The 2,138-nt window shown below is 37.7% G+C and overlaps 1 protein-coding gene across 1 annotated transcript; it reads left to right on the top strand.

Moving 5' to 3' along the window:
- Positions 1-216: 216 nt before the first annotated feature.
- LOC140889531 (uncharacterized) lies at positions 217-1,882 on the top strand. Its single transcript, XM_073297246.1, has 3 exons — positions 217-840; positions 962-1,690; positions 1,787-1,882. The coding sequence occupies exons 1-3, from the start codon at positions 217-219 to the stop codon at positions 1,880-1,882; spliced, it is 1,449 nt and encodes a 482-aa protein (XP_073153347.1).
- The last annotated feature ends 256 nt before the right edge of the window (positions 1,883-2,138 follow it).

Raw genomic sequence — 2,138 nt, forward strand, 5'->3', positions numbered from 1 at the left:
CTATCTATCTATCTATCTATATCTATATCTATATTATTAAAAACATGGAATTTCATTGGACCACTTCTTGTCTTGTTTATGTAACCGAGTAAATGTAATGATTCATTTACCAATATATTATAGAATAGAGTAATATAAAACAAACAAGCACGGTTGTTATTGATTGGCGTCCCAGTCTTAGTCATAATCCCTTTCTTAATTTCTCAAAATACTTCCATGGCTGCGGCTGAGGGAGTTCAATTCTCTTTGAAAGTCATGATGATCAAAGAAAGCAACAAAGTTCTGTATGCTGAAGTGGATAGTGATTTTGCCGATGTTTTGTTGAGTTTCCTAACATTACCACTCGGAACAATAGTGCGACTTCTCATCAAGCACTATGGAAACTTTGCACCAATTCTTGGAAGTTTGAACTCTTTGTATGCAGGCTTACAGAATATGGATGACAGTCACTTCTGGACCGAGGAGGGCAAATTGATGCTGCTCAATCCGAGAAATTCATCTGAAATTGAATGTAGCAAGCTGAAGATCCAGATTGATGATACTCCCCCGACCCAGTACTTTGTGTGTTCGAATTCGAGGTGCGCGAGCTTGTACTATAGCGTGAAATGCATTTGTCCAAAACTAAGTAATCCGCTGACCAGCTACAAGAAAGATGTAGAAGTTGAAGCCGACTGTGGTGACAAAGGTGTCTTTGCTGAGCAAACAGCATCATTTATTTTAACTGATGATTTTCAGCTTCTGACCAATTCACCAGCGTCTATTTTACGAATTTTGAGACTTAATGGTATTAAAGACACAAATGTTGTCGAGGAAAGAACTCTTGCTGTCGGGTTGAAGGAGGTAAATATTTTTTACATTGACTTGCATGTATTTCTATCTCCCACCTACATATCAAGTTCAATGCTAGCTCCACTGTTAAAATATATATGTAATCGTTTTTTATGTGCTTGGTTTCCATCAGATAATGGAACTGCTCAAGGGATCGTTGGTTTCCATGACGCCAATAACGGATATTGTTTTCTCTATGAGTTCAGCCCGTGAAAAAACAAAAAGGTTTTGTGCACGGGCTAAAAATGAATCAGATTTTTCGTGGCAGGCTCGATCTACTGATCAAAACATCGTCTCAGTTTGTAAGAAGATTACTGTGACAGTTTTTGTGCAAAAATCAAGTAATAGGGTTCTGTTAGCGCAAACTCGGCATGACTTCATTGATTTTATTTTTAGTTTGCTTACCATTCCCTTAGGGCGAGTTCTGTTTCTCTTGGGCTGCAACTCTTGTCTTGGGAGCATTTATAATCTCTACGGGAGCATATTGAATTTGAAAAATTCTGACTATATGAAGTCTAGGGAGAAAAGCACTAAACTTCTGGAACCCCAAATTCCTACTCACTTTCTTTCCTCATATCAGATTTTTCCTCTTGACCAACAAATCACTCTATTTCAACGACATCGTTCTGTCGGTATCGAGTACAAGTATTTTGTGTCTCCTACCACTACAATTGGATGTTGTATGCGTCTGATCGACCCAAAAGGCCATGATAGTTTTGTGAAAGGACCAACATTGTTTATCGTGACAGAAGATTTAGTAGTGTATGCTGCCGCTTCAACATCCATTATTTCCACTTTAAACAAGATGAAAATTCCTGTATCTGATGTCGAGGAGCATGATCTTGTCATTGGTATGGAAGAGGTAAGTTTTTAGCTTTTGAACTGTTTTCTTAATGGAACGATTTGTTGCTCTCAGATCGACTTATACATGCATTGGGATTAAATTTTTTGGTTGCAGGCTTTAAGCATACTCAAGGCCTCTCTTACATCAACTTGTGCTTTAAGTGAAGGCCTCAAACCATTTTTAAAGAGTCGGTCGAAGCAGGAGCTGTGAGTGGCATAGGCGTCATTCGATCGCTATCTGATGATGTTTGGTTTCTTATGAATCATGTGTTGTATCAGAATCTTCTAGTGAATCTTTCATATTTGTTTAGCCCAGCTTTTTTAATTAATCTACTCGATTTCCCATTCCATAGAATTCGTAACATACTTTCCCTTATATTTTGTTAATGCAAGCAATCAGAATACATTTTAGCTATAGCATCCCCCGAGCCATGTCATAAATAGTATGTATAGTATTGTTTTCGTTT

The sequence above is a fragment of the Henckelia pumila genome, chromosome 3, assembly GCF_033568475.1.
Source record: "Henckelia pumila isolate YLH828 chromosome 3, ASM3356847v2, whole genome shotgun sequence".
Classification (NCBI taxonomy): Eukaryota; Viridiplantae; Streptophyta; class Magnoliopsida; order Lamiales; family Gesneriaceae; genus Henckelia; species Henckelia pumila.

Coding starts and splice junctions, on each gene's coding strand:
- LOC140889531 (XM_073297246.1), top strand. CDS start 217: ATGGCTGCGGCTGAGGGAGTTCAATTCTCTTTGAAAGTCATGATGATC. Junction 841..961: donor TTGCTGTCGGGTTGAAGGAG/GTAAATATTTTT, acceptor GGTTTCCATCAG/ATAATGGAACTGCTCAAGGG. Junction 1,691..1,786: donor TTGTCATTGGTATGGAAGAG/GTAAGTTTTTAG, acceptor TTTTGGTTGCAG/GCTTTAAGCATACTCAAGGC.